The following is a 21,497-nucleotide window of genomic DNA, read 5'->3' as shown; positions in this document are numbered from 1 at the left end:
ATGTAGGACATTAGTTTCATTGGGCTCAAATAGAAGTACCGTAGTTTGGGCCTCTGTCTGTTGTCTCCTGTGGGTGAAATTTAAATGAATTTAATACCTCAGGTTCCCATCTCTGAGGATGACTGTGGCCTGTCTTGTGGCTACGCTGCAGCCATGGATGCTGCCCTGCAGGGAGGAGGAGCCTCCAACTACTATGGGGCGGGGCAACATCAGGAAGCAGACGAGACCACGCCCTCAGATGTGTCTGAGCGGCCGTCTGTCGACGACGTGGAGTCAGAAACGGGCTCCGCTGGAGCCCTGGAGACACGCAGCCTCAAAGACCATAAAGGTACCAGGCTGACAGAGCCCTGGCTGGGCCTGCTTCAGACCAATCTCTATGGAGAGATACTCTGGCTGTCCCGAGTACTTCTCTCTGGAAATGTACAGTATTTTATAGAATCAAGAAAATACGATAAGAGGAAATTGTGTTGTGGTTTGCATCATCTTATGAGGATAATTAGATATGGATGTAAATGAATATGTAAATGTTTTGATGTAAATTTACAGTATTTATATAAACTGCAATATCAATATTGTTTTTTCCAAATCACCATAATACACCATGATGTAACTCCTGTCTCTATTACGCTCTTCTAGTCGGCTTCCTCCGCAGCGGAACCAAGCTACTATTCCGTACAAGACACCGAAAGAAGGACCCAACCTTCAGCCAATCCCACGAGGACCTCTCCAACCTGGCCAGTGTCTCTGCCTCTGGCACCATTGTGCGTAAGAAGTCCGGCAGCTTCTCCCGACGACTCATCAAGCGCTTCTCCTTCAAGTCGAAGTCGAAGGACAAAGCCAGTGCCACCAATGGAGGGCCGAGCACAGCAGACAACTGATACACAACTGAATGGTGTAGCGGATGGCTAATGGCATTGCTACCGCCTTCCTGAGACCTAGAAGTAGGCTACTGTTGCCGTGGACCCAGAAATCGCCCTGGCTTTTCTGGGTCAATGGTATTGGGTTGGGTAGGATCGTAGGACTGCTTGAAATGGTTGGAGGATGCTTAGTTTGGTCATCCTGTCCCACCATTTCTTCCTCTGTTTTCACCATCAGATGAGGAACCCAAATTTGCCACTTTTATCTAGTTTTTGCAGGCAGAACACGTACACCCCAGGTTGGTGGTTACCTATCCTGCATCTCTTACCTCTGATAGGACTCCTTTTCCTCTGGATGAGAAACGCACACGTCAGGGACAGATCGATGGATCCAGGGACTGTTTGCTTATTATCAAAGCCATTTCTTTTCAGAAGGAGCCTCTGCTGCTCTGGTGGATTTACAGGGGGTAAAGGGGGATAACGAAAGTAGGAATAAACTTGAAGATGTTGCAATTCAACACTAAAGGAGCAGTAGGTAGAGTGAGTGTGGCCTCTTCCAAATCAATTTATTTAAAAATATGATTTTCTTGGTTGCACTTTATCGGATTGTTTACAGCACTTGACAGCTTCTTCTGGTGTTAATTTTATTGGTATTTGTATTGTTTGCTCTCTGATTCACATGATTATCCTTCTGTTTCCCAAAAAAATATTGGGTCACGTTTGGTGGTTTGCATTATGTAGGCCCAGTAGAGACATGACTTTATCTTTCTTTCCTGCTTAGTTGTAAATGTAATCTTAAATAACAAACTTAGTTGAAGAACAAATATCAACCCCTCGCATAGGTCTTAAGCTGGTGGTAATGTTGACATTCATAGTGGCTTATACATTATGTTTTAACAATGTTGTTCATAATTGTATGTTGTACAAAAACCAAATGCAGGCATACTTATGTCTGTGTTTCGTATTTTGTTTTTTTAGAAAGGGAAATCTTCAAGGCAAACTGTTATAAAAAAAGCAAACTGTTTTAAATGATCAGCTCAGACCCTTTTTAATTTGTATCTACTAGGCAAGTTGAAATACCTCAATCGCCTGAGTACTAACGTTACACATTCTCTGGGTCAGAATTATTGATGGAGGATATGCCATAAATATCTTTAATAGTTGAATGGTAAATGATATACAGATTGAGTCCTCTTAATATTAATATCAGGGAATTATCATGGTTGAGGTAATAAAAAAAGATGGTCAGATGGTTATTATGACTTTCTCCCCTGTAATACAAGATTGTTGCTCCTTAATTCAAGTTGAGCTTATAAGATGTCACAGTCCTCCAGGACATGCGTTGTCACGCACAGCACATAGGGTAGTGTAAAGATGTACATAAAGGTAGTTATCTTGTACAGTATTGGCATATGCGTTTTGTAAGACAATTATTTTGCCATCCTCTCAGAATTTGTATTGTGTATCCCTAAAGTATATTTGATGTTATAGTAAGGGAATGTGGTTCAGTAGTAATAGACAAGGAAATATTGTTACTCCTGCCCCACCTCTACTCTTTAAGACAGACTCCCATAATCATCATCACATAGTACTGTTTGCCAAGTAAAGTCACACACATAATTAAGTAAAGTCACACACATAATTAAGTTTTCTTTATGAAATTGTCAACATAACTTTTTTGTTGGTTGAAACCCATAAACATTACTACTTGATGTTACAGCTTGTCTGAAGACAATGTATAACAGCACACAGTGCCTTCAGAAAGTATTCACACCCCTGCACATTGGGATTCAAATTGATTTAAGTGCGGGGGGGGGGGATCTAAATTGTTCAAAGCTTAATAAAAAATCAAACACTAATATATCTTGATTCGACAAGTGTTCAACCCCCTGAGTCAATACATGTTAGAATCACCTTTGGTATCTATTTACAGCTGTGAGTCTTTTGGGTTAAGTCTCTTAGGAGCTTTGCATATCTGGATTGTACAATATTTTTTTTTTTTTTTAACTCTTCAAGCTCTGTGAAGTTGGTTGTTGATCATTGCTAGATAGCCATTTTCAAGTGTTGCCATAGATTTTCAAGCCGTTTTAAGTCAAAACTGTAATTAGGAACATTCAATGTCGTCTTGGTAAGCAACTCCTGTGTATATTTGGCCTTGTGTCTTAGGTTATTGTCCTGCTGAAATGTGAATTTGTTTCCCAGTGTCTGTTGGAAAGCAGAATGAACCAGGTTTCCCTCAATGATTTTCCCTGCGCTTAGCTCTATTCTGTTTCTTTTTATTGAAAAAATAAAATCCCTAGTCCTTGCAGATGATGAGCATATTCATAACATGATGCAGCCCCCACCATGCTTGAAAATATGAAGAGTGGTACTTAGTGATCTGTTTTGTTGGATTTGCCCCAAACATAATGCTTTGAATTTAGGACAAAAAGTTAATTTCTTTGCCAACTTTTTGGGAAATATTATTTTAGCACCTGCAAACAAGGATGCATGTTTTGGAATATTTGTATTCTGTACAGACTTCCTTCTTTTCACTCTGTCATTTGGGTTAGTATTGTGGAGTAACTACAACACTATTGATCCATCCTCAGTTTTCTCCTATCACAGCCATTAAACTCTATTTATTTGATTTGATTTATTTAACCTTTATTTAACTAGGCAAGTCCGTTAAGAACAAATTCTTATTTACAATGATGGCCGACTTGTAAAGCCCAAACCCTCCCCTATCCCGGACGACGCTAGGACAATTGTGCGCTGTCCTATGGGACTCCCAATCACGGGCCGGTTGTGATACAGCCCGGATTTGAACCCGGGTCTGTAGTGATGTCTCTAGCACTGTGATGCACCACTCGGGAGGCCTGTAACAGTTAAAATCACTATTGGCCTCATGGTGAAATCCCTGAGAGGTTTCTTTCCTCTCCAGCAACTGAATTAGTAAGGATGCCTGGATGTATTGATACACCATCCAAAGTGTAATTATTAACTTTGCCATGCTTAAAGGGATATTCAGTGTCTGCTTTAAACAATTTTTTTTTACCCATCTACCAATAGGTACCCTTCATGCGATGCACTGAGGGACCTTACAATTATCTGTATGTGTGGGGTTAATTTAATTTATTACCCCTTTTTCTCCCCAATTTCGTGGTATCTAATTGGTAGTTAGTCTTGTCCCATCGCTGCAACTCCCATATGGACTCGAGAGGCGAAGGTCGAGAGCCGTGCGTCCTCCGAAACACAACCCAGCCAAGCCGCACTGCTTCTTGACACAATGCCCGCTTAATCCAAAAGGCATCCGCACCAAAGTGTCGACGGAAACACCGTACACCTGGCGACAGTGTCAGCATGGATTGTGCCCAGCCCGCCACAGGAGTCGCTATTGTGTGATGCAACAAGAACATCCCTGCCGGCCAAACCCTCCTCTAATCCGGACGATACTGGGACAATTGTGCGCAGCCCCATGGGTCTCCGGTCGCGGCCGGATGCGACAGAGCCTGGACACGAATCAGGATCTTTAGTGGCACAGCTAGCACTGCGATGCAGTGCCTTACACAGCCAACCGAATGGCGCAGTAGTCGAAGGTAAATTTTTACTCCTGAACGTATTTAGGTTTGCCATAACAAAGGGGTTGAATACATACTGACTCCATTTTTAGAATTTTTTTACAAAATAAATCTAAAGCTGAAAACTAAATTCCACATTGACATTGTACGGTATTGTGTGTAGATCAGTGGCAGATAACCTCAATATAATTCATTTTAAATTGAGGCTGTAACACAACAAAATTTGGAAAAGGGGATGTGAATACTTTCTGAAGGAGCTATATGTTTTTTTTAGGGGTTCAAGCAATTTGGTGGAAAACTCAAATTCCTGTGAAACGGTAAGCCACGCTGGTGCAACATTGTAGGGTGGTAAAGGGCCATGGGCCACACCGTCTCATGCCATGCCAATTGCACACTTGGCACTAATAATAAACAATTTAAAATGGAAACTTTGAAAGCTCACGCCCCTCTGCCTGTGTGATGTAGCGTCATAAATTCAGTACATAGGTCCCTCTCCTTACAATGAACAAATGTGCATTATTAAGGACCCATAACAAACAAAAAAAGTTTAACTAACCCAAACTAGACCACAGCCTGTCGTTTCCAATGGGAACAAATTCGTCAGTGGGCAGAACCAGCAAGAAGGGGCGAGCTAGATCCTTTCTATTTGAAACATATAAAGTATGATGTAATCATTTTAAATGTTTAATTTATTTGAAATAAATGTATTTTTTAAAACACTGATACTCATCATTTGTCACATCTCTAGTGTAGGGATGTGTTGTTTGAATGTCATACTGTATGTTGAACAATACTGAACATTATGTTGAATTGACCAACTTTAGGTTTCCTCCCCAAAATACTTTCTCTACCTCCAAGACAATGGGTCGTAATAATGGCTCTAGACGCCTAGGTGTGATACCATGTCACCTGGCAGGACTAGAAAAGTAATGCTCTCCTTTCTCTCATTCTCTTAACTCTGGACCCAAAGGAGGAATAAGCATGTTCAGGATCTCAAGCTCTTCAATTCTTGTCTTTCATTCTATTTCCTAACTTTTCATGATCATTCTCATTATGTTTGTAAATATTTAGATTAGTGTTATTAAATGTTGATTGTATAAATACATTGTGTTTGTCTTGTTATTCTGGTAAAGAACTCTCAATTGATTCTCAAAATAATTCATACCTTCAGATAAGTCAATTATTCCTATTGTTCCTATTTTAGTCTTAAGAGTTATTACTAAAATATCTCATAAACCACATCTTAGAATACTATTTTTGTCTAATACAGGACTGATGCCTTGTTAATAATCTCATAGACATGTGTACCACTACCACACTAGGCTAAATGTGTGACTGAGAAAGGAGCCCCAAAGTTTCCCTTTCGCTTGGGGGTAGAATGACAGAGACGGTGGAGATTGCCCAGTGAACATGCCGACCAGTGGAGGCTGCTTAGGGGAGGACAGCTCCTAATAATGACCGGAACAAAGCAAATGGAATGGCATCAAACATTTGGAAACCATGTGTTAGATATATTTGATACCATTCCACTGATGCTGCTCCAGCCATTACCATAAGCCAGTCATCCACAATTAAGGTGTCACCAACCTCCTGTGATGCCGTCTCCTGTGAATGTCTACAGAGAGACTACAATTTCCATAAGTGATGGAGGCAGGCGATGGCCCATACCTAGCCCATTTAACCATCTAATCAAGGGACACATTACATTTTTTCTTTTCTTTGAGGGATACTTTTTTTGCAGGCGGGGGGAGCAGATTATGTTCAAAACAGGTTCCAAACTAACAACATTGCTGTGCAGACATAATCTTTTTTTATGGAAAATAAATAATGCATTTTATTTTTCACAACCAGATCTGACCTACCCTATATACCCAGCTACCTCAGGAGTAGCCCCTAGGTGGCAGCAAATATATGACTCACAAGCAATGAAAAGACAAAACTACTTTGCTTGAATTGTTAACCCAACCTGTAAACGGTGAATGTACACTAGATTGCGGTAAATTGCCACGTGCCGTTTAGGCCGCCCATTGTGACTCGCTTGCTGGCAGCATGAATTCAGCATAGCAAGTATGTATGAAGGTCTGGTTATTAAATGGGTACATAGTTCAATAGTAAAATCCTCTAAAACACTATGGTGATGAACACTTTCCTGCCCTGTTTCCAATTGTCCACATGGCTGGGAGAACCTATTCAAGTAAGTAAATACTTTTCGAAAAAAAAAAAAAAAGAGGTATTATTAGCTACAGTGCAGGCTAGCTGGTTGGCTAGCTAACCTAAACTCACCCCATTCCGTACAAATGTGCGCAACCGTAACATTCACATGAGGCTACAAAAAGAAAACTAATGGGACTGTAACGACTGTGTTGACTTCAAAATCGGTGGTGTGAACTACGTTTCTATTCAAGTGTTGATCGACATGGTAATGGCTCTATATTATTGGAGAAAGGTTGAAAAAACGGACCCTCCATTACTTCGTGACGTGTCATGTCTTTACGTACAGCACGCATAAAGCAACTATTTCTGTCTTACAATCTCTCTCCACCAGGTGTAACACTTCTCTCATCCTTTAAAAACAAGAAATGGACAGTGACGGGGGGATACCTAGTCATTTTTTGTTTCATCATTGCATGCGATCATCATTCTCAAAGCCACTGTTTACTTCTAAGATCACTTTAGCACCACCCTAAAAACCTGATTCAAATTCGACACAAACCTTCAAATAATATAAACTCTTTATAGTGTTTTACTTACATTTTAGAGGCGATAAGAAGATAAGTTGGACAGATCGAGTGAAAAAAAGCAATTTTCCCACACGACATCTCTCCTTCTCACTATCACGCATTGTTTTCTTGAATCATGCAGAAATGGGCAGCGTGGGGGTCATTTAATTGATTCTGTTGGAAAGGGGAGAAATTGTGCTTTACAATGGAATTGACATTACAGTTGATCTGGAAGTATTACGTTTTTTGAGGCGCTAAAAAGGTCAATTGTACAGACCAAGGCGATGTAAAAAAGTAAGTGAGTTTACGTTAGCTATCTAGCCAACTTCACATACTGTATAGATAGCTAGCTAAGTGAATTAAATATCACCCGCTACATAACTTCATATTAGCTAGCTATCTTGATGTATTTATCACTATAAAAAAACAAACTCCAAATGCATTTGTAGGTAGCTAGCTAACAGCCATGGAGGAGGGTGAAAGGATAGCAACCCCAACTGTCAAAGGGAGAGAGTAGGATATTCTGGATAGGGCAGGTAATGTTACTTTTGTGTAGTTCCTGTCCCTAAAAGTGAGGACAGAGATAATAGTAACATAATATTCAGTGCGGTTTAATTTGGCTATAATGAAGTCTGTTTCTTGTGAGGTTTTCTGTCCTCAGATATGAAAGCCTGTCTACATATGAAGAAGTCCCAATGAAGAGCAGTGGTTCTCAGTCCTGGTCCTGGGGACTCAAAGGGGTACACATTTTTGTTTTTGCATAAGCACTGCACAGCTGATTCAAATGATCAACTTATCATCCAGCTTCAAGTGGTATTTATGTATTAATTTGTGATGCTATCCTTGATAGGATCCTGTTATTATCATATGCACATATGTGTGCCCATGCATCTATCAATCCAATGTTATCATGATTTGTTATCAGGGATATTATACTTTAGTATTCCACAATGACCTGGTGATGTAAAAGTCAAATAATTACATTGTCTTCCATATTCCTAGATACCTTGTAACTGGAGATTCCTTCAACACGATTGCATACAGTTACTGTGTAGGGCACTGCAACGTTGGGTGACCAGGGCTATCTGGGACTGCCTCCTGGAGAAATTCAGGTGTGAAGGTAGGTATGAAGACTACCCGTGTCCTGCATAACTTCATGAAGATGGACACGAGATCCAGGAGGGGATCTGCAGCTCGCCGTCGTGTGCCAGAGGAGAAGTCTGCTGCTCTGCAGGATGTTTCAAGGATGGGGTCCGACAACGCAGCAAGAGAGGCAATCCGTGTGCAGGAGATCTTCACCTCCTACTTCTTCAAAGAGGGTGCTGTTCCCTGGCAACACCAAAGACCACACTATGCACAACCAAAGGCTATTGTAAAAGCCATTCACATTGCAATAAGAGTCTTCTTCCATTTACTTAGCTATGTCAACTGCAGTTATTCAATTCTCAGTTTCTCTGCCTTTGATTTCTACTTCTCAGATGAGGGTGCTGTTTAGGTAAGGGTCTGTACAAAAACAAAACAGGTTATTTCAAATCACCCATATTGAAAAAATGTAGAACAATTAGACACCCTATAACCCACACCTACACACTCATGTATCAATCTGATTGATGGATTGTGTTGTGCACTAAGCAGGCTCGTGTGTATAACTTTTTCTACCTTCAAAGAATAGGCAAGAGGGCCAACCATGGAGAATAGTAAGACACTTCATTATTTCTATAACTACACTATATTATTTGTCATTGTGTGTCTGTTCATGTTTTTCAGCATAAAGTACTCTGCAGCCACTTAGTGTGGTGTGGACACCAGGTGAGGCTACACACACAGATTCCTGTTGAACACTGTCTCTTTAACTACCTTATTTTCTCAATAAGTCTTTCTCCTTCACTTCATCCCTCTCTCCTCTAGGTTATCAGCTGTGTCGGTGAACCCCTCCCACATCTGAACTATCTACATAGAGGTCACAGCATGATCAGAGATGAGAGGTCACTTGGTCAGGTCAACAGGAAGTATTGTTAGAGATGCTTTACATTGAAATACAGATAGATGCAGTAGTCCCAGAATTAATGATCCAAGGTCAGTTTTGCATTTCCCCTCCTGATTATTATGATGACTAACAATGTTAGAATAAAAAATAAAAAACAAGGCTTAAACATGCTCGCTCTCTCTCCATCTCTCTCGTCTGCAGAATATGTTTTGATGTGAGAGGATGCCAACCCCTGTGATTCATTAATCATATGCTGCCTTCCCTGCTCCTATGTTCTTACCTCTTTCCCTGTCTGTCTTTTACACCTCTCTCGCCACCTCTTTCTTCCAGATTTTATAATGCACAACAGAAGTACAGACTGACCATGTATTTATAATATTACAATTATAATATTCATAATGCATGTATTCATAACACTTGAATAATGAACTTTCAATAAGGAGTTTCACATTCTCTACTGGTTGAAATTGTCTAATTTGATGAAGTACTACGCCTATCCTGTTTATCAGATCAATGCAGATGAAGAGCATTCGATATTGAGATGAACTAGTTTTAGAGTATTTACATGATGCATGGTGTAGTGTGTAGTGTAGTGTACTGTTTTTTTAAATTATATTTCTGTATATATGAATTACAAAGCCATTAACTAGTAAAATCCTGTTTCTAGTCTATTAGTTAGAATGTGTAACCATTGATGTCCCAGGACCAAAGTGGTAAACACTGTTGAAGTGTATAATTGTAATACATACATGCAGACACAGCATCATACAAAGACTGGATGACTGAGGTTCATAGCTAGGCTAGGAACTAATATGTATACCGAACGTTTGGGTCTAAACATAGGTCGGCAAGACAGCTAGCTACACATCCATAGGCATACAGGTATTTTTTTTAAATCTTCCACTGCACAATAAGCAAGAACATAGCTAGCTACATTATTTAATCTATCTGCATTGCATAGCAAATATCAGCAAGGAAAGCTTACAAACTTGTACATTCAATTTGCAGTAAATGCTTTCGCTTGATAAATTCTTTAGATCCACTGTTTCACAGATGACAGCCTGGTTTGCTGGTTGTTTCAGGAGTCCCTAAAACATGAAACAACCAGAATTACAATGTCATACTCATGTCGCAACACCCATAAAGCTAGCCAACCAGCTGGCTAATGTTAATGTAAGCTAGTTTACTAAATTGCGATTTTCATAAATGAACTTTATGATAAAAAAAGCCTAATTGTTAGTCTCTACATTAACTAACATATTCCTGTCAACTGTACATTTTTTGCATGATTCATCATGATGTTATAATCACTTACATTTGCTTCCATTCTAGTATTTTTGTCTGCCACCTTTGCTGAAGAATGTCTCCGGCCTTGGGTCACATAGCATCAAATTTGTCATGGCTAGGGTAGCCTAGTGGTTAGAGTGTTGGACTAGTTACCGGAAGGTTGCAAGTTCAAACCCCCGAGCTGACAAGGTACACATCTGTTGTTCTGCCCCTGAACAGGCAGTTAACCCACTGTTCCTAGGCTGTCATTGAAAATAATAATTTGTTCCATTGAAATGAGTGGGAAGCTGTGTTTCACTGTGCTGCATCCTGTGCTACTGTATCATACCCGTAAGGGTGTTACCCATTCATACTTCTGTAGGCCTATACATTTTTTAAATTCTTCTGTTTTTGTTGAGGAAGGTCAGTTTTGCATTTCACAATGAAAGGATGCATTTTTCAATGCATGAGAAGCCAAAATGTTTTTTTTCTCTCGTGCATGTTTACTGCAGGTTTGAAAAGATAGCAAGACTAAGCCTACTTTGCGGGTTTGTGGTGCTTTCAAGACAACTAGTGCCATGTTCAAAACAACTGGGAACTTGGAAATCTCAGACTTCAGTGCGTTCAAGACAACTGGGAACTAAGGAAAGAAATTTGCTCCGACTGGAAAAAATCGTTTTCAAAGAAAGGTCATCCAACTCGGGAACTCGGGCCTCTTTCTAGAGCTCTGACTTTCCGACCTGAAGATCACTGACGTCATGATTCGACCTTGTATTTTTCTGAATAAAAAAACGAGGTCATATCATGATGTTGGTGATCAGAGTCAGTTATTTTGAACACACTGAAGTTAGAGATTTCCGAGTTCCCAGTTGTTTTGAACGAGGCATAGAGCTCGCCAGTTTGTAGTCTTAAAATCGGGAAATAAATTACCTCTGGTTCATTCAGCCATCCCTTTGGGGAAAATAAATAGGGAAAGAATAACGTTTTGGAATAAACAGCGAAAATAAAGTCTGAAGTTAACACAAGTTTAGGAGCAGGGTTGGAAATTAACACCCCCAAAAGCTCAATCAGAGCTCAGTGTCGCTGCTCTTCAATGGCGGTGTTTGTGGACTCACGCGACCTATGTTTCTTGGGTTTGGGACCACAGCATGCCAGGAGTGGCCTCACGGATCCTTTTTTTTTTCAGGAGGATATCCCTCAGGAGGACGTACTCTCAGTATCAAGAATATGCATATCCTTAGTTTCATGTCCTCGGCTACAGACAATAAGATTTGGGTATGTCATTTTAGGCTATTTTTTTTAAAGGGTCCGATCCTTGGGATGGAGGAGCCTATGTGTTGTTTGCTCCATAAAGAGATGACTTTGTCACAAGAGAACCTCTCTCATTCTTACTCTCTATCACTCTCTCTCTCACTCACACACACACACACACACACACACACCCCTCTGGTTGTAGGACTGCCCACCACGGGTGCGTAGTTTAGCACTCACACAAGGTTGGTTTGAGTAGGGCTAATGACAAGGTAGCAGGGCGGACACCTTTAATGAGCCCCCGCGCTACACTTCATAAAAACCTCACACCACAGTCTCCTATGAGCAAGGTGGCTCGGGTTTCACATAACAGCCTGCATACACAGCCCGTTTCTGGGCAGGTGACGCAATCCCTGTTGGGGGACGGCGCTCTGACTCAAGCGAGCGCCTCTGTCAGTGCAGTACAGACCCGTGCTGCAATCACGGTGGGCTTGGACAGCAAGGTTACAAGTATAACCAATCTGTCATCGCCCCCGTTTCTCACAGAATGCGCTATTGTTTCCTCTCCCTTTCAAGGGAGGCCCGCCTTGGGCTGCACCGCCGCTTTATTGTCGGCGGACAGCGGCGGCAAGGGCTATAGGGGATTACAGGCATTTCCTACTGAATGCACCACAGCTTCGCACTCTCCCGCTTTGCCATTATTTTTGGACCGGACGCTGGAGAAGGGTTATACCATCCAATTTCGCCGGACCCCTCCCCATTTACGGGGTTCGTGTAGACGGTAATGAAATCGCACCAAAAAGTCGCCGCTCTCGTTGCAGAGATCACAGAACTTTTGGCGAAGGATGCGGTTACAGTGGTTTCCTGAGAGCAAAGGAACAGCGGGCTATATTCGCTCTACTTCCCAGTGTCAAAAAAAGATTGGGGGGGGGGGGGGGATGAGTCCGATACTGGACAAGAGCGTAGCCAAATGAATGCTCGGAATTCTCACGACAAAATGTCTGCTGGAATGTGTCCATGCGAAAGACTTTTGCATAGACCTGAAGGACGCATACATTCATGTGCCGGTGCATCCGTTTTGCCTTTCAATGGATGGCATACGAATACACAAGGATGCTGTTTGGGTACGCCCTGGCACCTCGCATCTTTTCCAAATGCGTGGAGGTGGCAATAGAACCATTGCATTGCCAGGGGATAAGGGATTTGGATTACCTGGACGACCTACTGGTGCATGCCCCGTCAGCAGAGATGCCGGTCGCACACACAACACAGATGGTGATTCATCTCACACATTTGGGGTTCATGTGAATTGAGAAGAGCGCACCTTGGCCCAGTCAACAGGATTGTCTACCTGTGTATACAGCTAGACAAATCAAATTTTATTGGTGACATACATATGGTTAGCAGATGTTAATGTGAGTGTAGCGAAATGCTTGCGCTTCTAGTTCCGACCTTGCAGTAATATCTAACAAGTAGTCTAAAAATTCCACAACAACTACCTAATACACACAAATCTAAGTACAGGGATTGAATAAGAATATGTACATATAAATATATGGATTAGCGATGACCGAGCGGCATAGGCAAGATGCAATAGATGGTATAGAATACAGTATATACATATGAGATGAGTAATGTAAGATATGTTCTCCTGTAAACATTTCCACCACTGTCCTCCATTCTCCTGCTACTAGCTCTGGTGAGTTCAGGCGGGTTGTCAATCATATTGATAGCTTCCGATCGCTCAGGGGCTCCATAGTTTGCGGAGATGATTCAGATGCTGATTTCGCCGCCTCGTCCCATTCCACATCGATGGGACACGTTGTTTCAGGCAGGAGGCTGAGTGGTCTGATGGTCTGGTTCCTGAGAGGAACAGGTTAGAGTGCTGTGGGTTATCTGATGCAGTGATCAGAACCATACAGGGCTCACGTGCCAGTTCCACATCCAGGAACTGCCAGTGGTGCGTCAACTGCTCACGTGCCAGTTCCACATCCACGCTTGATGCGTGTCTTCTCCGTCAACTCATTCCTGCTTGCAATATTATCGCTGGACAAGTTGACTATTCACCGCAGGCCAAAACGACCCTCAAGCCACCGGGAAATGTCCCGGTGCTCCTGACGGCCAGTCAGCCATTGAACTCGGTCACAGCTATTGCTAGGCCCAACCTTGTCATTACGTGGGAAGTGTTGGGCTCGGCAGGGAGTACATTTAGGAAGCGTTTCGCTCCGCCTTAAACCAATAGGAGCAGAGGCGGAGCTCTACGATATAGAACGATGGTTATTGAAGTTGTAACTCCAGCTCTATATGTGGAGCAGAGTCCCATGGGCCTTAAGGCCTTGCCAATCCACAGTCTCGCTGAAGATCATTTTCAGGAGGCTGATTGTGGGGAGGCAATCCCCATATATAGGGACACCTGTATTCCCATTGGCTGCAGGTGTGTGCATAATACATTTCTCAGGGTACTCACTGCCTCAGCAGCAGGGTAAACCAACACGAGCAGAGCTGCATTATGGGGCTCCCCGCCACTCATAGAACTGGAGTTACAATTTCATTAACTGTCGTTACCACGGGCCACCTGAAATGTTTTTGGCTCACCTAATGATTGTGCTCGATTATGGATCACTCCCCAAAATGTTTATTCATTAAGTTTTAGTCATTGTTCTCCTAGATTTATTTGTGTGCTTCTACCTTTCTAATTAGGAGCACATCAAGTAGGCCCTATCCTTATATATATATATAAAAAAAATCATCATAGACCCCTGAACTATATATTTTTTGTATTAATTTTATTTCACCTTTATTTAACCAGGTAGGCTAGTTGAGAACAAGTCATTAACATAGTGGGGGAAAAAATAATCTATATTACATTGTGTGCAAAAGGCATGAGGAGGTAGGCAATACATAGGCCATATGAGTGAATAATTGTGTGCAAAAGGCATGAGGAGGTAGGCAAAAAATAGGCCATATGAGTGAATAATTACAATTTAGCAGATTTACACTGGAGTGATAAATGATCAGATGAACATGTGCAGGTAGAGATACTGGTGTGCAAAAGAGCAGAAAAGTAAATCAAATAAAAACAGTATGGGGATGAGGTAGGTAAATTGGGTGGGCTATATACCGATGGACTATGTACAGCTGTAGCGATCGGTTAGCTGCTCAGATAGCAGATGTGTAAAGTTGGTGAGGGAGATAAAAGTCTCCAACTTCAAAGATTTTTGCAATTCGTTCCAGTCGCAGGCAGCAGAGAACTGGAAGGAAAGGCGGCCAAATGAGGTTTTGGCTTTAGGGATGATCAGTGAGATTCACCTGCTGGAGCGCGTGCTATGGGTGGGTGTTGCCATCGTGACCAGTGAACTGAGATAAGGCAGAGCTTTACCTAGCATAGACTTGTAGATGACCTGGAGCCAGTGGGTCTGGCAACGAACATGTAGCGAGGGCCAGACGACTAGAGCATACAGGTCGCAGTGGTGGGTGGTATAAGGTGCTTTAGTAACAAAACGGATGGCACTGTGATAAACTGCATCCAGTTTGCTGAGTAGAGTATTGGAAGCTATTTTGTAGATGGCATCGCTGAAGTCGAGGATCGGTAGGATAGTCAGTTTTACAAGGGTAAGTTTTGCGGCGTGAGTGAAGGAGGCTGTGTTGTGAAATAGAAAGCCGACTCTAGATTTGATTTTCGATTGGAGATGTTTGATATGAGTCTGGAAGGAGAGTTTGCAGTCTAGCCAGACACCTAGGTACTTATAGATGTCCACATATTCTAGGTCGGAACCATCCAGGGTGGTGATGCTAGTCAGGCGTGCGAGTGCAGGCAGCGAACGGTTGAAAAACATGCATTTGGTTTTACTAGCGTTTAAGAGCAGTTGGAGGCCACGGAAGGAGTGTTGTATGGCATTGAAGCTGGTTTGGAGGTTAGATAGCACAGTGTCCAAGGAAGGGCCAGAAGTATACAGAATGGTGTCGTCTGCTTAGAGGTGGATCAGGGAATCGCCCGCAGCAAGAGCAACATCATTGATAATAATAATAATGAATAAGCTGTATCACTCAGCATTTTGTGGAAGGGCATGCACTTTATTGATTCTTGATGTTTATCTTTTTATTATTAGATCTAAATTATTTATTTTAACACATTGAGGCAGGTCACAAAATGTTATTAAACATTATACCCTATTAATAGTAATACATCTCATCTTTTAAACATTAGAAAGCATGCTCACCGTTGTTTATGTATTTTCTTTGCGTAATTATGGAGCAAAATATTATTTTGATAAGGTAAAAATCTGAGTGGCTGCTAGATTTTTTTTGTATCTAACGTTACTTACCACATTGGCTGTTGAAAAAAAAAGTTTAATTTCCCACCGTGCTTATGAAATATTCTTTATTTTGATCTATGATATAATGGCAGTCAGTTAACATGACCTTTACAAATTATGAAGCATTTGTGATTTGTTTGTATTATTACATATTCTAAATTCTTCAAAATTCAAAAAAGTGAGGTTAGATGAAGATTACCTCATATAACAAAACATATAAGATGCCTAAACCTGTGTTAACCATAGACCGAACGGCGTTCATCCAAAAACACCATCCATTTTCCTCATAGGCTTTGTCCAACGAACCATTCATTGCCTACAAAAAGACGCCATTAATATTTCTCTCTATCGTTGGCAGCAGTAGCTCTTCCCCCGCTCCCCAACAATTCGTTGTTTACCAAAATATACTTTGCCCTATTCATCTGTGATATACCTTGCTACAAACACGCTGATTCATGTAACAAATAATTGTTTCGTCTTCATAGACTGCTGGCTTTCCACCAAAAATTAAAATAGGGAGGGAGGGTATTTGATTGGCGTGACATTTCCCCCCAAATTTGAGAGAGCAAAGTGATCCAATGACAACAGCGATAAACACAACAAACCAATCAAACACGGTCCTCAACTACTCTGATATGCACAGAAAATTCAGGCCAATGAGGGTTCATCTCTTTCAAGCAGTTACCTCTCAAAGCCAATTATATGCGCCTTCTTATTTCAATATCCAATAGGATTTGAAGGCGGGATTAAATTGCAGTGTTTATATTCCGCAGTAGTTCCTTTAGCGTTCATTATTTCCTTGAACCACAGCCTGTTGGATCTCTGTTATACCTGAGTCTTGAGAATCTGCATCATGTCTGGAAGAGGCAAAACCGGAGGAAAGGCCCGCGCTAAGGCAAAGTCCCGCAGCTCCCGCGCTGGTCTTCAGTTCCCCGTAGGTCGTGTCCATCGTCTGCTGAGGAAGGGCAACTACGCTCATAGAGTAGGTGCTGGTGCTCCCGTGTACATGGCTGCTGTCCTCGAGTACCTGACGGCTGAGATCCTGGAGTTGGCTGGCAATGCCGCTCGGGACAACAAGAAGTCCCGTATCATCCCCCGCCATCTACAGCTGGCCGTTCGTAACGACGAGGAGTTGAACAAACTACTCGGCGGTGTAACCATCGCCCAGGGAGGTGTGTTGCCCAACATCCAGGCTGTTTTGCTACCAAAGAAGACAGGGGCGGCCGCTGCACCAAGCGGGAAGGCGGGAAAGAAGGCTTCCTCACAGTCCCAAGAATATTAGTTGGCGATTTAAATAAACCTCCACCGAACTCTTCAACCAAAAGGCCCTTTTAAGGGCCACCCACACATTCTGAAAATTGTTAAATTTCCATTCCTATTTTCCTTTGTTGAAAATGTGCTGTTTTTTTCGCGCTTAAAATTCTTTAGGTTGCAATAAATGTTCTTTTGATACATCTTGTCACGTTTTGTATCCATTCGAAAGTTAAACAAGTGAGAAATCTATGTTTGTTTGAGAGAGCTAACCTTAAGTGTTTGCGACAGGGTTGAGCATGCTAACAATAGCCATTACACTACTGTTGGGGGAACTTGGCTAACCAATATACCAACCGTAGTTCTCAAAGGACATGCCATGGCGATTACCTTTGCCTAGTTTGTCCCGACCACAAATTAACTAGATAACTATGTGTACTGTGTCTCTACATCTCGATGTGACAGGTTCGCGTGGACTCCAGACAATCTGATGAAACAAAGGCGATGTGTAGTTTACCCAATGAAGTGTTCAGGAGCCGCACTCCTGCAGCTGAATTATCTAACAGCCTTGTTGGTAGTGCTGAGCAATTAAACGAATAACTGACCTACATCGGTTCAATTTGAATTCAATTTCGTTCTTCCTGTGCGCAGTTTCTCTAGAGAAATCAGATCAAACCCAAACAGCGATTTTAGGGAGTTGTAGTTTTATACAGTTAAACGCAGAAGGTAATTGACTACAATGACCATTATCCATTGAGCGCATACGCGGTCTGTTTCTCTTTTACTCCTGCTACAGACATAATTCAAGACGGATGCATGAGCTCTACCTGATAGTTGGTATTGACAAAAGTATGCACTTCAGTAACTAAAATAGCAGCTCAAGCAAATGAAATATCAAACAATATACACATGACGTTTGGTAAACTGATGGGCAGTCACCATCATGGGACTTTTGTTTTAGTCTGTTACTGCATTTAATTGTATAACTTTTAAATAATTGAAACGACCTCAAAAATCACTAATCACTCAGTACAACTGGTCTGTATTTATAGAGCTAAAGCAGATATGAAGGCTTCATAGAAAGCACATAATGTATACATACATGGCACTATCGGTATGAGACATTTTCCAGTAAGAGTTGATAGTTATATATTCACTTGTGACAACATTCTCTTGCTGTCATTAGATTCCAGGTTTGAACATCATTTTGTTCTTGCTTAGAAAAGTGATTAAAAAAAGGCCAGGGGCCTTGCCTGAGATGTGTCATACGGTTCAGTTGTAATACTGTGTGTGGAGTTGGTCAGTCATACTCACAGAAATCTTTGTTTGGTACATTCTTAACCCTCAGCATCTATACAAATTTTCACCTAGTATTTACCCAGAGTAGTAGCTCATACATAAATAGGATCATATACATTTAGCTCATACAATACAACTTAGGTGAATCTGTACATATTCAGAGTAAACATTATTCAAGATCCTGCCGACTTCTGCTGGTCTTGGATGCTGACGATGGCTTGCACAGTGTTAGGCAGCCAGTCCCAATCCGCTCCCTACTTGTTCCCCTTGGCCGAAAGGTTAGAGAGCCAAAGGAAGGGGTAGGGAGCAAATTGGGACCCGCTGTAGGAGTGGAGAGAGGGCCTTAGCGTGCGTCGTTGAGTTTCCGAGCAGTGGTCAGGATCTCCATGGCTCCTTTGCTGAGCAGGAGATCGGCCAGGTCCACCCCCAGCTTCTCAGCTGCTACCTGGGCACACTGAGGCACATTGTGGGCTGTAACCCCAACATGCTGGATGTCTGCCGCCGACACTAACTGAGAAGAGGAAAATGGAGACAATCAATTGGCTAAAATATCACATTCACTTTCTAGGAATAAAATGAAACTAGCCATAAATCCAAACGTTCATCACAATCTTGAAACTGAGCATATCAGTTTAGACTCCAGGATAATCGTAAGAGCATGACCACCATACAAAAACAGAAAATATCACATACAGTAAATAATACATTAAGAATATGGCATGACGGCCATATAAAAAATAGGTCCTGTCCCCAACCTTATTTCCTGGGTCTACACTGGTTTCCATGGCCTCCTTCAAGCTGTCAGCTCCATCTAGGCTGTACACAGCACCAGTCAGAGAGAGCTGGAACAGGAGAGAAGAGCATTAAACTCATGAGCACACAGACTCTCATCAATTACAGAAAACTTCCATCTGTAGATAATTTCGACAGTCTACTGATTATTTTAAATAGGCCATTGGAAGTTACTGAATAAAATCAGTACAGTACAGCAATCTGCTTAGAGATAATTCTGCTCAGCTCTACGGTTGGTGGTTTCGGCATCTATTCCCGATTCTGATTTAGATGTCTAACTATTTCCTTACCACTGAGTCCTTCACTTCTGTGTTCACAGCAACTGGTACACTGCAACCTCCCTCCTGTGTACAAAAAGGATCAAAGCAGCAAGGGTCAGAGTGATAATATAGAAGGCTTTGTAATATTGATGCACACAAATTATGATCCATGCAACAAATTGATTGTGTGAGGCAAGAAAAATACTCATTCAGTTCTATAAGCTGCAGCTTTTGAACCGCAACTATTCGGCATCAGCAGGTGCAGCTGCCAGCTAGTGTCTTGTTTATGTTTTTGTCAGGCGTGTGTATGGGGAAATGCATGGTTAACTTGCCAGGCGTCTGAGAAAGGCCCTCTCTGCTATGCAGCGCAGCACAGTCTCTGAGTGGTGCAGGGTAGACACCATCGCCAAGATGTCACAGTCTCGCGCCCGCACCTCCACGGCAAGGGCACCCTGGGGGATACAGACTCTCTTAAAGTCTCAGTGCAGTCAAAAATGTGATTTCCCTGTGACACATTGGTGTCCTTTAGTAGTGGTTTCTTTGCAGCAAATCGAAAATGAAGGCCTGATTCATGCAGTGTCCTGCAAACAGCTGATGTTGAGATGTCTGTTACTTGAACTCTGAAGCATTTATTTATTTATGCTGCAATTTCTGAGGCTGGTAACTAATGAACTTATCCTCTGCAGCAGAGGTAACTCTGGGCCATCCTTTCCTGTGGTGGTCCTCATGAGAGCCAGTTTCATCATAGTGCTTGATGGTTTTTGCAACTGCACTTGATGAAACTTTCAAAGTTCTTGACATTTTCTGGATTGACTGACCTTCACGTCTTAAAGTAATGATGGACTGTCATTTCTCTTTGCTTATTTGAACTGTGCTTGCCCTAACAAATAGGGCTATCTTCTGTATACCACCCCTACCTTGTCACAACACAATTAATTGTCTCAAACGCATTAAGAAGAAAATAAATTCCACAAATGTACCTTTAACAAGGCACACCTGTCAATTTAAATGAATTAAAGCAGCATGGCCCCATCCTACCTGTTGTCAACAGTACAGGCTGCTGGCAGTGGTGCAATGGTGTGGGGAATGTTTTCTTGGCACATGCCCCAAAGAATTCAGGCTGTTCTGGAGGAAAAGAGGGGTCCGACCCGGTACTAGATGGGTGTACCTAATACACTGTCCACTGAGTGTATATTTCCACATTGATGTTGGAATAATACTGTGAAATTGTGAAAATGATAATGCCCTTTTAGTAAATTAGTTAATAAACCAACAAGAAAGAGATCCAAAGTTCTCTGCCAATAATAGCTACTTTTCAATGTTCCCCTCCCCAATCAGACCACTCCGAGACAGTCCTAACAGAATTCTTGCTTGAGAAATGTCTCTGCTATTTTTGTTAATTGTTTAGAATATTTGATTGAAAACAATCAGAGTAATGTGCTTTATTGTTACCATGACATTTTTTAATATTGAGATAAAAACAGCTGTATTGGACCTTTAAATATCATCAAAGGATTCATAAGCCTTCAGTCTCCCAAGATGAAATATTTTACAGTGAATCTACACCAACATGCAGAATAGATGTGCATGGTGTGGCACTCATGGTGTAACGGTTATAACGGCTGGCACCCCAGGTGCTTCCTGTAAACAACAACAATAGCTAAAAACTGTACCCACCTGGCCAACAGCATACATACAGTCCTCAGGGCCAAGAACCTGTAGAGACAAACCCAACAAACATTTCATTTCTACAGCAGCTTCTATAGCTACCAAGAGACATACAACACAACAACATTATCAAATAAATTTTCCTAGCATATTTATCAACTTAAGGAAAGGGGGACACCTAGTCAATTTATAGGTATGCACTCTGAAATTGTATTGTTTGGTGAAACGTTTTGTGTCTTGTGTTATGCCATGACATTTGCCTTGAGGGCC

At 41.8% G+C, this 21,497-nt stretch overlaps 3 protein-coding genes across 5 annotated transcripts in view; 2 read left to right on the top strand and 1 right to left on the bottom strand.

Annotated features, from left to right (window-relative positions):
- The window catches only part of c2cd2l (c2cd2 like), a 42,987-nt gene extending 37,853 nt beyond the window's left edge, over positions 1 to 5,134 (top strand). For both annotated transcript variants that reach the window (XM_064980766.1, XM_064980765.1), the window contains exons 14-15: positions 103 to 328; positions 637 to 5,134. In XM_064980766.1, coding sequence (XP_064836838.1) covers positions 103 to 328; positions 637 to 878 — 468 coding nt within the window. In that variant the 3' untranslated portion in view covers positions 879 to 5,134. The remainder of the gene's footprint in view (positions 1 to 102; positions 329 to 636) is intronic.
- An 11,597-nt stretch (positions 5,135 to 16,731) lies between these two features.
- LOC135550195 (histone H2AX) lies at positions 16,732 to 17,409 on the top strand. The gene has a single exon (XM_064980786.1). The coding sequence runs from the start codon at positions 16,811 to 16,813 to the stop codon at positions 17,237 to 17,239; it is 429 nt and encodes a 142-aa protein (XP_064836858.1). The 5' UTR covers positions 16,732 to 16,810; the 3' UTR covers positions 17,240 to 17,409.
- A 554-nt stretch (positions 17,410 to 17,963) lies between these two features.
- Positions 17,964 to 21,497, bottom strand: part of hmbsa (hydroxymethylbilane synthase a) — a 32,049-nt gene continuing 28,515 nt past the window's right edge. For both annotated transcript variants that reach the window (XM_064980778.1, XM_064980777.1), the window contains exons 10-14: positions 21,237 to 21,275; positions 19,892 to 20,011; positions 19,590 to 19,643; positions 19,263 to 19,349; positions 17,964 to 19,018 (exon numbers count right to left, since the gene is read on the bottom strand). In XM_064980778.1, coding sequence (XP_064836850.1) covers positions 18,851 to 19,018; positions 19,263 to 19,349; positions 19,590 to 19,643; positions 19,892 to 20,011; positions 21,237 to 21,275 — 468 coding nt within the window. In that variant the 3' untranslated portion in view covers positions 17,964 to 18,850. The remainder of the gene's footprint in view (positions 19,019 to 19,262; positions 19,350 to 19,589; positions 19,644 to 19,891; positions 20,012 to 21,236; positions 21,276 to 21,497) is intronic.

The sequence above is a fragment of the Oncorhynchus masou genome, chromosome 12 (genome assembly GCF_036934945.1).
Source record: "Oncorhynchus masou masou isolate Uvic2021 chromosome 12, UVic_Omas_1.1, whole genome shotgun sequence".
In the NCBI taxonomy this organism is placed as follows: domain Eukaryota; kingdom Metazoa; phylum Chordata; class Actinopteri; order Salmoniformes; family Salmonidae; genus Oncorhynchus; species Oncorhynchus masou.
The sequence above is the reverse complement of the archived record's forward strand: the minus strand, read 5'-3'. Positions and strand labels throughout refer to the sequence as shown.